At 36.1% G+C, this 14,124-nt stretch overlaps 1 protein-coding gene across 8 annotated transcripts in view; it reads right to left on the reverse strand.

Annotated features, from left to right (window-relative positions):
- The window catches only part of UBR5 (ubiquitin protein ligase E3 component n-recognin 5), a 148,373-nt gene that overhangs the window by 74,772 nt on the left and 59,477 nt on the right, over positions 1–14,124 (reverse strand). For 4 of the 8 annotated variants that reach the window (XM_058275842.2, XM_071207960.1, XM_058275844.2 and 1 more), the window contains exons 6-9: positions 10,695–10,884; positions 10,356–10,515; positions 9,619–9,768; positions 6,990–7,183 (exon numbers count right to left, since the gene is read on the reverse strand). In XM_058275842.2, coding sequence (XP_058131825.1) covers positions 6,990–7,183; positions 9,619–9,768; positions 10,356–10,515; positions 10,695–10,884 — 694 coding nt within the window. Of the gene's footprint in view, positions 1–6,989; positions 7,202–9,618; positions 9,769–10,355; positions 10,516–10,694; positions 10,885–14,124 lie in introns of all 8 variants that reach the window. The other 4 variants (XM_058275843.2, XM_071207961.1, XM_058275841.1 and 1 more) reach the window with 1 other exon arrangement.

Consider the following 14,124-nt stretch of genomic DNA (forward strand, 5'->3'; position numbering starts at 1 on the left):
TTGGATGAACAAATAAATCAACTCCAACTTTTCAAGCAAGTGCTGTGCCTATAGTCCTAAATCATCCCTCTAGCACAAGCATGATGGCACAAGGATATGACTTTGTCTATATCCTTCAGAGATTGGCCAATACTCTGCAGGATGGATAAATCCTCCATGAGCCAACTGAGCATCCTTAGGAGTCAGACAGAGGCAACATGTGGCCCTGAAAGCCCATTTTGGACCAATGTAGATGGGTGGTACAACCACCAATCAAAGAAAGATGCTGGAAAAATCACCAGCAGTACTTTGCTATCAGACCTGCAGACTGCCCTTGCACTGATCTGGCCTACACTCAATGCTATACCTGAATCACAATCTCAGGGACAATAGCTAATATTCTAAATTTCAGAATACATGGAAAACTTTTAAGAACAGAATCTCTTCCCTGAGTAGTTTCTATTCCACCTCCCCAGCTGTCCCTACTTCCTGTCCTTTTTCATAAGGGAAAAAATAAACACACACATATACACTGAGAAACACTGCAAGTATACCAAAATGCTAATAAAGATTCTTTAGAGGCAGTTGTGGGTAATTATTTTTTAAAGTACCCATATATTTTCTACAAGAAGCATATTACTTTTGACTTTTTAAGGATTTTTAATGTTTACTTCTTGTTGACCACTTCAAATTGCTGAATGTAGGCAAATTTTTAAGATATAATTTCTATCACCTAATACATATTTAGAATAAAACACGTTTATATGTTTTATAGTGTTTACTGACCACAAGTCTGTGAGACAATATTTTCCCATATTACAGGTGAGAAAACAGGCTTCGGTAAAGATGACTGGCTTGCAAAAGGTCGCACAACTAGTAAATGGCCAAATTGGGACCTGGAACTTGGGGCTGTGAACACTAATTCAGTTTTTATTTCCAGTACACCAGAATAAATCAATGTATTGTAAAACACTGATAAGAAAAACAAAAACCACTAGAGGGTGTACTGGTTGCATATTTTGTGAAACCTGACCAATAACACAGATGGGCTAGGGGGAATCTCCATTTCCTTTAATGATAGCATTAGTAATTTCAAGAAAATGGATCTCACTGAGTATGTATTTATGTATTTATCAGACATTTCTTACAACAAACTGCCCAAGTAAAATCAAGTAATTTTCAAAAGCCAAAGAGGGAAGGAGATGTGGCTCAAGTGATTGAGCTTCTGCCTAACACATGGGAGGTCCCAGGTTTTGTTCCCAGTGTCTCCTAAAAAAGACAAGATAGTGAGCTGACGTGATAGGCTGGTGTAGTGAGCTGATGCAACTAGATGATAAAACAAAGAGATGCAGGAGGAAAACACAATGAGAGACACAACAAAGCAGGGAGCAGAAATGGCTCACGTGATGAGGTGCCTCCCCTCCCACATCGGAAGTCCCTGATTTCATTCCACTGTCTCCTAAAAGGAACATGAGCACACAACAAGAAGATTGGGGGGGTGGGGGATAAATAAATCCTTTAAAAAAAAAAAAAAAAAGACGAACACAAAATGAATAGACACAGCAAGCACAAACAAGGAGGGAGAGTAGAGATAAATTAAAAATAAATCTTTAAAAGAAAAGCCAAACATATGTCAATGTCTAAGTACAAAAGAATATAAATCAGACTTTAAAAAGAATATAATATTTAAAATATGTAAATCTAAATGTTTACAAAGTTTCTACATTTTTTTGGGTTAAGTAATGTGTAAGTACCCTTGAGACAACGTAAACGATACTTCCAGTCTAGAGAATATCTTAACTTGTTAGAGGTACTTCCAATGTCAAGATAATAGCTCTACCCTAAGATCCCAGCCTCCTATTACACTTGGCTACTTCAGATTTGTCCATGGAAAAGCTTATTTGTATTTAGAGAAGCACAAACAAAAAGGCAGAATTTTAGCTCACTCATTTCTATGAGAAATGAGTGTCATAGAAAACAATGCTTATTGTTTTAATGGAAGACCGACAGCAGCTTCTGAGCAAGGTGGGGACTGCTTCAAGCCAACTGGAAAAAGTAGGCATGCATGTTTCCTTTAAACATCAATAATTTGTAGCTCTATTTTTTTAAACAAAAATGCTATCGTTTGAAGTTGAATCTAATCAGTAAATCAGCAACTATCTGAATAAAATAAACAGGTTATCAATTAAACTAGAAATCCCTTCCCAAAGGGAGACAGACTATTAAAAATATGATAGAAATAACCTAATGGCCAAAGCGTAAAAAATCATTCAGCACAGCAATATCAACTCCTACGCCTATACCTACTACATTCAGTAATTTGTATTTTGAAAAAGTTGGTCTTTTTATTCCTAAATTTTCCACCAAAAAAGTAAATTTTCACCTTTCCCCCCCTCCTATCACCAAAAGCTAGTCTTACCGTAAGTACCAGCTACAACTCCACTCAGTCCAATGTACTATGGATTATGGCTGAAATAGACAGAATTCAACTAATCATTTTTTATTTTATAATATTTCTTTATACCTCATACACAAAACATATTTCTTTACACCTCATTTCTCTTTGCCTAAGCTACTTTTCTATATTCCCCTTTTGCACGGTCTCTTCTTTTCCTTTTTATGATTATTTGTTATTTTTTTCTTCATTAAATAAATAAATTACATTTGTGAGCCACCTGGTTAAAGCAGGTTATTTCCTAGAAGTTTCCCAATGTCAGTGAAGAAAACAAAGACAACCCCACCTGTCAACCTCCACTACTAGACCCTTTGCCTTCATTCTCTCGTAAGTGTGGAAGCCACAAGAAGGCAAAGCAATATGACCGAGTGTGAACAACTGGTTCCAACAAGGCTGCTTTAAATAGCTTAAGAGCCAATGTCAGAAAGCTATGTGTTTCCTCTCAACATCATTCAAAGAAACTGAGAACATATAACTTTACAATTTGAAAAGCTGGTAGGAATAAATTTATGTATTTCCTCTAGAACACATGGAAATAGATGCAGAATAATAGTAGAGGGATGGGATTTTAAATTAACAGTACTGACTTACTGAATTAGTTTCATTTCTTCATCACCCACTGCACTATTTTCAAAAAGCTCTTCTGGCTCTCTCTGCCTAGAGGAGCCTGCCCCAAATCTCAATGTGTATTTCTGTCCTTCTCTCCCACTTCTCAGCAAGCTCTGCTCTTTCCCCCTTTTCCCAAATAAATTCTTTTCACTGGCCTAACTAAAAAAATAAAATAAAAAATAATAATTTTTAAAAAACTCTTCTCCAGGAGCTTACTGAAAATAAAGTATGTGTGCACCCTTTAAACTGAAAGGGTTTGTTCTGCTAGAACGCAGAATAGCTTCAACAGATTATTTGGCATGGATTCCTTTGTAATTTCTCGCTCTTCTCTTCCTGTAACAATTATTACTTAGCTTTTCTCTTATCTTTGCACTCTAGTTTTAATGGTCTTAGTACTACACAATTGCATATCTCCCTTCTAAGTCATTTTAGATTCTTATTGGACACAGGCTGGTAAAATACATACATAGTAACAATTTTTAAACGAGGTCCCAGGAATTGAACCTGAGACCTCGTACATGGGAAGTAGGTGCTCAACCGCTGAGCTACATCTGCTCCCCCATAGTCACAATTTACATGAGGACATTCAGCAAATAGAATTAAACTTCTAGTCTGAGAAAAATAAACTTAACAAATGCCTGAAATGACAAGTGAAACTGGAGCCCTGTTTAGACAACCACCTAATTGAAAGATTACATCTTCTCATCAAAGTAACTGAATTAACAAAGCTACTTCCAGAAGATACAAAGTACAATGAACAAACAAGCCAGAAAGTAAGGATGGATGAATGGATGGATGGGTGGATGGACAGATGTTTAGGGGAGGGGAAGATGCTGGAAGAAAAACAAAATTACGAGAAGTTCAAGGAAGTGGATACATTTTTTGATAAAACTGTTCAGAAACCAGTAAAAACTTAGCTAGTTTAACTCTGAACATTACAGACTTACAGGAAGAGACAGACACTCTGCTTCTCACTTTAGTACATATAGACTGCCTGGTGATTTCCTATTATGCTAAATTACTGCTGTAATGAAATTTCTCATAATTTATATTCTAGTCCAGTCAGAAAAGGAGTATGGTCTGTATCTTTTCAGCTTGTGACCAATACTCTACTAGCAGAGAATAAAGTACACAAAATACTATCGCCACACGGACCTACACAGAATACCCAAACCCACTGGGTTCGAACCCATCTATGACCTAAAGTAACTCTTTGCCCTTTACACTTTACAACTCATTTAATTCTTACAGTAATCTCAAAAGACTGAAACCATTATGATCCCCATTTTACAGAGAGGGTTAAAGAATTTAACAGGGTCACACTGCTAAGTAAGTGGCAGGGGGAGAATATAAACTCTAACTTTTAGTAATCATTCTATGTGGCTCTTGTGACTACCAAAGACTCTTATGCTTAATTCTACTATGGTACTTATTCTAACATATTAATGCTTTCTTACATTTCCTACATTTTTCTGCTTTCCTACAAAACTGTTACCCTAATGCCTAGTAAAAGGCCTAGCATACAGAAAGTATTTAACCAATGTTACTAAATTAATACTGATTGAATGACTTTCACCTCTATCTTCATGGAACTTTCTTTTTTTTTTTTTTTAAAGATTTATTTTTTAATTTATTTCCATCCCCTTCTCCCCCACGCCCCAGTTGTCTGCTCTGTGTCCATTCACTGTGTGTTTTTCTGTGACTGCTTCCATCCTTATCAGCGGCACTGGGAACCTGTGTTTCTTTTTGTTGCATCATCTTCTGTGTCAGCTCTCCATGTGTGCGGCTCCACTCTTGGGCAAGATGCACTCTTCTTTCGCACTGGGCAACTCTCCTTATGGGGCACACTCCTTGCGCGTGGGGCTCCCCTGTGCGGGGGACTCCCCTGTGTGGGGGACACCCCTGTGTGGCACGGCACTCCTTGCACACATCAGCACTACGCATGGGCCAGCTCCACACGGGTGAAGGAGGCCCAGGGTTTGAACCACGGACCTGGCATGTGGTAGGCGGATGCCCTATCCATTGGGCTAAGTCCGCTTCCCCATGCAACTTCCAACATCCCTACAATAACTTCCAATTACATTTTTATACCAGCTTTGACATTTAATTCAAAGAATAATTCATATAAATATTTAAGTTGTTTTCTTTCCCTAAACTGAAATCTCTGATGTCTAGATTCAAATCATGAGCTAATAAAAAGTATTTCTTTATAAAGATGCTATTTTAAATTTTAATGTTTATTGAATAGGAAAAAAAGTTTTAGGTAGGATACACTTTGCTTCACATACTATCATTCTTCCATTCATTCAAAGTCTAAACAAACCAAGAAGAAAATAACATACTAAGGTCTCTACAGTGTCAAGATACCATGATGTCCTTAAATAATTGTCTCTGAGGACAAGTTGCACCTAAAAACAGACTTACCAATAAAGGCACCAAAGAATGGCTAAATCTAGCAGTGTACATGGACCTAGAAAAAAGCTTGCTAAACTTGTACTCTTCAAATAAGATACTTTCATAAATCAATAATAATATATGATAAGGAGTCTGAACAAATACATATATGATGGCACAATTGAAACATGATTCATAAATCCTCTATTACTTTCTGTCAATATGAAATAGACACAGCCCTATTATGCTCTAGACAATAGAAATAGGAAACAGTGAACAAAAAATAAAATTGTTTTTAAATCACCTTCTAACATATGAAGTAAAAGTAGAATTTGGGACATTTCTAGTTTCACAGAAATAAGAAAACACAATTAAGAAGTTCAGCAGCTGCCAGAGAATACAGAATAATCTTAGCTTCCAAAGAGACTGATTAAAATTCACGTTCCTTCATGCACTCAAACTTTCTACATGAACTGAATACAGAGGAAAATTAATTAACTACATCAAGATCACAACTGTGGAAAAATAAACAAGTTCAGAAAGTTAAATATTATTTTCTTTTAATATTCCAAATTCAAATTCAAGGAGAAAATAAATCCTTTATCAGATTTTCCTTATTGAGAGAGGTTAACCTCAGAATTCTCATCTTCTTTTAGTTTCCTTGCACTTAAGAAAATTTCCTATCCTACTGGCTCAGGAATAAGAAACTGAAACAGGTGGGGGGAGGTTAGAGAGCAGAGACACCAGGGGACCCAGGTGAAAAACATACAGTTTCCCATAGGAGCCTTTGAAGATGAATTATCAATCACTTAAGACAGGGAAATTTATGCACCATCAATAGGATGAATCAACTCTATGGCAGTGATGGATTTTTAATGATTCAAACCAATTTAACAAATCCTAGGTGCTTTCTAGAAGCCATTCACTGTACTGCTCATCAGGATGTACAGCAAAGTTCCCCCAGTCCATTTCTATTCACCCTGCTTGGTCTCTCACAGCATTCATGGCAGAGGGCCTGCCAGTATTCACTGTTTATGGGGCAGCTAATTAATCACAGAAACATAGATCCTTCATCCTCATCTTGCCCTGACAATGCATACTGTGTCAAGGACTATAAACTCACTCTGCAGAAACCTAAAGCCAGTCTTCTTTTCTAACTAGGGTTCATTTAACATTACAAAACAAATTCCTATCAAAGAATATACCATCAGTCATCAGCATAGTTATGACAAGAAAGAAGTTCGGAAACAGACCGCTGATATGTTATATAGAACTACCATCCCAATTTCTCTGATTTACTTCATCAGATAGGAAGAAAAATAGTATAGTAAACATCCCATCAAGATGATTCATGCAGTTCCAAATAAAGATGTTCTAACTTATATTTGAAAACAAAACAAAACATCACTTTATGTGCATGCTTATTATTTTTTTGACCAGTAGTATAGAAATGCAAAGCAAATAAAAAGAAAGCTTTTTGGGAAAATAAAGGGGGTGAGGGGAAATGCCATGAATCAATTTAAATGAAGGCGTATGGATTTTCTCTAAATACCTTATCAGGCCACCATTGCAAATCTTCTCCTAGAGATACTGGACTTTGAACAGGTGTATTCTTCTTATCCAAGTTTGTCTCTCCTTCCTTGCTGGTAGAGCCTCTTTCATTATCAAATGAGGCTCCATCAAGCCACCTTCGTTCACGTAAACGTAAAACGGATTCACGTTCACGCAAGAGTTCAGAGTCTCTCTCTAAGGGAAGAAGGAGAACTGGTATGCAATTGGGTCACACCAGTGGGATAAAAGTAAGCCACTCTCTAGTAAAGACCCTTCGGGATGCAACTAACAGCAGTTGAGCTACTCAAAAAATTTTAATATAAATGTTTATCTAATAAGCCTGACATGCAACATTCAAAACGCTAACCCTTTCAAATGAATTATATATGCTAGTATATTTTGGACTATGTAGAGGCAGACTTTCCTGTATCCAACTATAGGTTAAAATAGAGCAGAATTGCTCTATTTTAAAGTGGAATTTAGAATTTTTTTTTAAATGAAATCTTAAAATCTTGGCTTTCATTAGAAATGCTTACCTTAATTTCTTTATCTATTAGAAAATTTGCATAATATGTTAGAATTTCAACACATTAGATAAATATATACAAGCCAATAAAGGGGTATTTATTAAAGAGCATTGCTATTTTTTTAAATGCACAAAAAAGACTTGTAAAGGCTAAAATATCAACTTGTAAAGGCTAAACTATCACTCCATTAGACATAAACTAATTATAACTTTTTTTTTTTAAGGAAGTACCAGGGATTGAACCTGGGACCTCATACATGAGAAATAGGCGCTCAACCACTGAGCTACATCCACTCCCCCAAAATAAACTAACTACAAAGCTTTTGATAATTCAAGACCTTGTTTGGAGTAATTTATAGGGTTTGATTTTTATGAATAATTCTTTTTTAAAATTTTGAGGAATAAGAAAGGCTATATATAAAGATTTCCTTACCAAAATGTTTTCCTTCCAAGTGGCCTACAAACTGTCTAAAGCCAGTTTCCTTGAGTTTGCTTACACATTATTTTTTAAAAGATAATCAAAATAAACTTTCTAAGACGGATAATAAGGATTACAAACAATATTAAGTTGAACCAAACAAAATTGCCATTTATGCAGGTCCAAAATGGTCAAACACCAGCCATTTTATGAAGCTTCAAACTAAAAGTAATACCTACATAGAATGACCTCAGGAAAAGAAAAAAGGGAAAAAGTCAAAAGGAGTTCTTTGCATCAGATACTGAATATTTGAAAATGCAATACAATGCATTTAAGGCAGTAAAGGATGTATGTGTTTTTAAATTTATAAAGCTATTAACATAATAAATTTCAATATATTAAAAATATCACCATAGGGAGCAGATGTGGCTCAAGAAGCTGAGCACCTGCTTCCCACATGGGAGGTCCTGGGTTCTGTCCCCGCTGCCTAAAAACAAAACAAAACAAAAAACAAGCCAACAAACAAAGAGAAAAAAGACCCAACTCAGGGGAGCCAATGTGGCTCAGTGGGTGAGCACTGGCTTCCCGCATGAGGTCCAGATTTCAATCCCCAGCCCTGGTACCTCAAAAAAAAAAAAAGATCATTATCAGTGTGTTATTTTAAAACTCTGCTTTTTAAACCCTAGATATTTACAGGAAAATCTTAAAATAACATGGCCTCTTCCTCAGTCCACTAATTACAACCAAATAAGATAGCGAATTCTTGACTGTTATTTGATTCAAACAATTTTACATTCTAAAAAGTAAAAATACTGACTTTTAAAATTTACAGGGGTGGTGGGGAGTGGGGTATGTGGGAACCTCTTCTTATGTTTTTTTAATGTAACATTTTGTGTGATCGATTTATCTTTAAAAATAATAAAAGACAATAAAAGAAAAAAAAAGAAAGAAAGCCCTGAGAGACCAGGCAGAGATCGCCCGCCATCCTACTTTAACATGTGGCAGCTGACTCTGGTGAAAAAGCACCTCTTAGGGTACTTGAGTTGGACTTTCCATGGCCTTGGGACTGTAAGCTTTTACACCAAGTAAATAATCTTTATAAAAGCCAAAAAATAATAAATTTTAAAATTAAACTAAATAAATTAAATTAAATTTACAATGCAAGCTAAAGTTAACCAATATATAGAGAGATTATATCAATGATTTAAAAATCTTCTCTGACTCCTACTGTGTACTACATCTTTTAAGGATTTAACTTTTGAAAATAGCATAAAAAATAAAGATTTCTGTTTATTACTGGCTAAGCCCAGTCTAATCACTTTTTTTTCATATTCTATCTAGCCAGGATTTTTAAAAAACAGAACAGTAACTGTATTTTAATCAAATAAAATAAGGAGACCTATTTTCCAAATGCTGCATCTCACTATAAAGTTGAATTCTGCTTTTATTTCAGAATCAACATTCCTAATTAGGTAAGTCATAGCCCTCCACAATATAGATAAGATCATCTCTAAGATAATACCATGGCTCTTCAAAAACAAAAATACCTAGTTTTAATTCAGGGCATCCAAAAGCACTAATAAGTAATTTTCTATCCAATGCAACATAAAAAGTACAAATACAGTGATGCCACTATCTCTCCATACAGCCAGCCAGTGATCAAAAAAGAAATAAATGCAAAATTACCTCGAGATGAGCCTAGCCTGGAAAGTGATGAACGACGAAAAGAAGGGTAACCAAAATAGCTAATATCTTCAGAAAACATGGCATCCGCATCAATAATGACACTTGGGTGGGCAGAATGAATGTCAGCATCAAGAAGAGACATAAGATCCTCTGTAAATAGAAACAAACAAATATAAATGAAGCAGCTACAGAGAACATCTGTAGGCCATTGAACTATGTCTGAATATTGAAATAGATTAAAATCAGTGACTATTTATGTTACCTGAAGGGAAAAAAGTAAAAATTATCTAGGAAATAAAGTTAACATTTTTAACATAAAATTCAGGAAACAACAAATGGATACTTGTTAGTTAACTACGTGCTTAAGTGTCATAAGCAAAAAGGATCACTAAAGTATAATACATCACAGGGATAACAGTAAAAAATCTAATTGTAGCTCAATGATATTAAACAATTCCATAGTAAGGGCACCAGAAACTAACATTCCAGAGTTATCTGATAGCCAGCGATAAAGCCACACACATACATCCATGACTTCACTGGGACCAAACAAAAGTCCACAGAGCAAAAACATTTCCACATTTTCCTTAAAAGGAACTTTACAATGAAATAAGCACTGTAGTGAGAATTATCTACCACCTTGGAAAGAAAAGACAGAAAATTGTTTGTTCTTTAAAATTCCATTCCCTAAAAAGAGTATTCCAGAGATGGAAAAACCTAGATAATGATCCACCAACCTCCAGGTAAGTAAGATTCACTGGCTGTATCATCCCCATCATCTCCATCTTCATCATCCCTGCTAAGTAAATTATTTACAGCGAGGTTTACGTCAAGATTTGTTCGCTGAAGTTCTCGAATAATGACACTTCTGGATTTGCCTTGTAAAACAACTTGGGCCTGAAATAAAAAAAACAAAGTAGAGGGCTATGCTCATTTCCTTTTGGCTACAGCCTTTATCAAAATCTAGGATCTTACAGAACAGCAGTTATTTCACAGTTAAGGATGAGTCAAGACTATTGTCTGCCATATTCATTAAACCTCACCTTGTCCTGTTAAGTATTCTCTAATATCCCTACCTGTGAAATCAGCTCCTCTGGAATGACAGATGCTGGAATAACTGGTTGGGGCTGACTGCCCAGAAGTCCAGACCCTCGATCCCGTCCTGTCCGAATAACTCGAGTCTGTCGGCGGGAATCTCGAGCTCCAGCTGATGACCTACCAGAGGATCCACCTCCACTTCCACCCACTCCTGAACTCCAGCGACTTCTAAAAATTGGAGGAATTTTTAGAAAATTATAATTTTAAATAATCATTCTGAAAAGACCACTTTGAGTCTCATTTTCATTCTCTTAAGCTACGTTTATCCAACTGACATGCAACATTTTATAGTTGTGTTTTGACAGAATAAGATAATAGAACTGAGCTTTAAATTAACAGTTTCTTAAAAAAATGCCTAAATATAAATGTATTAATTTTTAGAAATATAAATAGCACACTTCGGTATCTTTTAAAATAATTTTAATAGACCCACATACAACATATTTCTAGCCACACCCTAAAATGAATAACAGACCACATTTCACATTTCCACGAAAGAACTACCATACTTAACAACCAACATTCTGTTACAGAAAAAAATAAAATTTAGAGTTTGGGGTTCAAAGTACTCTGCATGGAATAAAATAGAAAATTTCCAGAAAAACGGGTGTCATCCTTTTTAAAGGCCTTCTCTCCTTGTTGATTCATGCTATTAATTCATGTTTATGCAGTTTCTGCCAAAAATAATTCTGAAGAAAAGCATATTGCATCCTCAGGGCTGCAGTATGAAACTGCACTTTTTCAGCTACATTAACAGATTTCAGAAATGAAATGTTAAGTAATGATTCATAGGACAAAAGAAAAATAGGGGGCTTCATTCATTACATGAAAAAACATAAAGAAGTCATTATGAAACACTATTCTAACAAATTCCAATAATTATTCTAATTATTCTAATAATTTGGCATGTTTTCTTTTCACCTTATATGTATTAAAATTAAACAATGGAAAATAATATAGGATCAATGAAACACATAAAAGGAATATTCAAATCAAATATTAAATCAGCAGTTCTAGTTACTGGTTTCTATAAAAGTTGTAAAACCTAAGTCTTTCAGATAGAACTACTCTTTAAATTTTTGAACATTCAAAAGCTCAAATACATTATTTCACTTTGAAAACATAAAGAACCACACCAAAGAGTCTAAAAATATACATAATTAGTGTGGTTGACTAAATGTCCCAATTTGCCTGGAGTAATGCTGGTTTAAACCTATTGCCTGGGTCTAATAAGTAATTTCATTCAAAATGCCCCAATTTGGACAATAATAAATATATTAATTATATCTATATTAATTACATAGGTATAATTAATGGGTGACTTGATGTTTCCACCAAGAGATGTATACCATTTTTCCCCCAAGCAAATAATGCTAGAAATATGATATACTATTCAAGTACACAGCTGCTCCAGGACATACCCTACAAATACCACAAACAGAAATCTCCCATCATAAGCAAAGCCAAGATAGCAGCAAGAGTGGACAATATCTGTCTATCTACAGCACTTAAATTCTTTTCATGAAATACAGTTAGTTTAATCCATTAAAACACCACCAGCTGTCAGTTTGCAATCTCTGCTACACAAATCCTGAATCAAGGTTAGGTAAAAGACAATGTTAAAATACCCTCAAGCCCCATATGGTAAACTGGTCCCCATGCAGTGCAGCCGTGTGCAAGGAATGCCGTGCCACACAGGAGCGCCCCGTGTAGGGGTGCCCCATGCGCAAGGAGAGCCGCCCTCCATGAGAAAAACGCAGTCCACCCAGGAGTGGCGCCACACATGCAGAGAGCTGACGCAGTATGATGATGCAACAAAAAAAAACTTTTTAAAAAGAGATGCAGTTTCCCAGTGCTGCCGGACAATGCAAGCAGACACAGAACACACAGCGAATGGACACAGAGAGCAGATGATGGCAGGGTTGGAGAAGGGTAGAGAAATAAATGAAATAAATCTTTTAAAAATTTTTTTAAAAATTTCCTCAACCTAAGTGTTTATAGTGGTAATCTCACCTGCTAGGCAATATTTCTCCTATCAGAATCCAAACAACCTACCAGTCTCCCTACCTCAACTGCTCATGAACACTGTCCTGCCAACATGCTATTTAGATAAAGATCAACATGTTACACTAAGCATATGGTAGTTATCAGTGACTCTTTTTATCTATAAACACAGTGCGTTACATAATTCTTAATATTAAAATTAAAAATACTGGGAAAATTTCCATCTTCTTTCTGTAGTTTACATATCAAACTAATCCTACCATTTTGATTCTTTTATATAGTACTCAAGATACACAGAGTGAAGATACACAGAGTGACTAGAAACCAAATGAGGACATCACACCTAGTATGGACTTAGTCCACAGCTGCAAACTTAAAGCCCATGGGACAAATCTTGTTCCTACACTTCATTGGTTAGTTAAAAAAATATGTACACATCATCAAAAACAAGGAAAGTCTGAAAAACTCTCACAGCCAAGAGAAGTCTAAGGGAGACATGATGGCTCAATGTAATGTGGTAGGTACCCTGGATGGGATCCTGGTACAAATCTGGCTACTGGGTAGAAACTAAGGAAATCTGAAAAAAGTATGCACTTCAGTTAATAATAAAGTGTCAATATTTGTAACAAATGTACCACAAAAATGTAAGATGTTAATAATGTAGTGGATAGGAGCTAAGTATTATCTTTCATCATTTTTCTATCAATGTCAAAAATGTTCTAAAATTTTAAAACAATGGGGGGAATGGTACTGAACTGGCGACAATGGTCCTATTTTCTCCTACAGCAATAATAAACTTATCAGCTACCCCCTCTAAAATGCACAACAAAGGGACTTCCAGGAAGATGGTGTCAGAGTCGATATGCAGGGCTCAACTCTCCCGCAAAAACAACAAAGAAAGGGCAAAAAGCTGTCCGAGGGACATGCTCTGGGCCCTGCACACCAGGAGACTGCTGCGTGCCCCCAGGAGGGCAAGGGACAGAGAGACCAGGAAATGGAAATAAAATCATGTTACTAACCCCCTTAGACGATAATCATCCACCCTCGAAATAAACACTGGATAAAACCCCTGGTCCACTGCAGCCAACTGAGAGGGGAATACCTCTTTCTCCTTTGAAAGAAGGGTGTGGGAGAAGGCAAAGAGTACTTTCTCTTCAGAGAATTTGACCCACAGAGCCCCCTTTGAATTTCAGCTGTGGCCAGACCAGATTCAAGGGCAAGTGGAGGTTGAAAGAGTTAGCCCTGTGGGAAAAATCACTGACAAGCACCATCTGCTGGCCTTCTGGGAAACTGCAATGAAATCCCTTGTCCAAAACACTCCTGGGAGTGGATTGGCACCCCATTAGTGAGTCCCTGGCCCAATTTTGATTATTTAAACTGGGTAATTTTAAAGACTTATTCAGA

Source organism: Dasypus novemcinctus, chromosome 14 (assembly GCF_030445035.2).
Source record: "Dasypus novemcinctus isolate mDasNov1 chromosome 14, mDasNov1.1.hap2, whole genome shotgun sequence".
Lineage (NCBI taxonomy): Eukaryota > Metazoa > Chordata > Mammalia > Cingulata > Dasypodidae > Dasypus > Dasypus novemcinctus.